General features: G+C 74.1%; 1 protein-coding gene across 1 annotated transcript in view; it reads right to left on the bottom strand.

Annotated features, from left to right (window-relative positions):
* Nucleotides 1-209, bottom strand: part of EXOSC1 (exosome component 1) — a 2,301-nt gene extending 2,092 nt beyond the window's left edge. The window contains exon 1 of the mRNA XM_006033746.1: nucleotides 69-209. Coding sequence (XP_006033808.1) covers nucleotides 69-209 — 141 coding nt within the window. The remainder of the gene's footprint in view (nucleotides 1-68) is intronic.
* Nucleotides 210-316: the final 107 nt, after the last annotated feature.

Below are 316 nucleotides of genomic sequence, written 5' to 3'. Positions count from 1 at the left end.
GCAGCCGGGGGCCCGCCCAGCCCCCCCTGCCCCCCACCCAAGTGGGCTGGGCGCTCGACTACCATTACCTTGCAGGTGACGATGGCGCCCACGTCAGGCAGGAGCTGGGCTTCGGCGTCTCGCACCACGGACACCACGGGCAGCTGCCAGGCAGGAGGGACGTGCCCCGTGAGCTTGGAGCCGCTCGGGGCCAGCCGGGCCCCCGGCATTGCTGGCCCGGGCCCCAGGGCAGCAAGCGCCGCCGTGGGGCCTGCCCGGGGCTCATCTTCAAGGCAGCCAGGAGAGAAGGCCCAGGGCCCGGCCAACCTGGAACCTC

The sequence above is a fragment of the Alligator sinensis genome, unplaced genomic scaffold (assembly GCF_000455745.1).
Source record: "Alligator sinensis unplaced genomic scaffold, ASM45574v1 scaffold859_1, whole genome shotgun sequence".
NCBI classification, from domain to species: Eukaryota; Metazoa; Chordata; order Crocodylia; family Alligatoridae; genus Alligator; species Alligator sinensis.
Note: the sequence above shows the minus strand (reverse complement) of the source record. Positions and strands in the feature narration are given on the sequence as shown.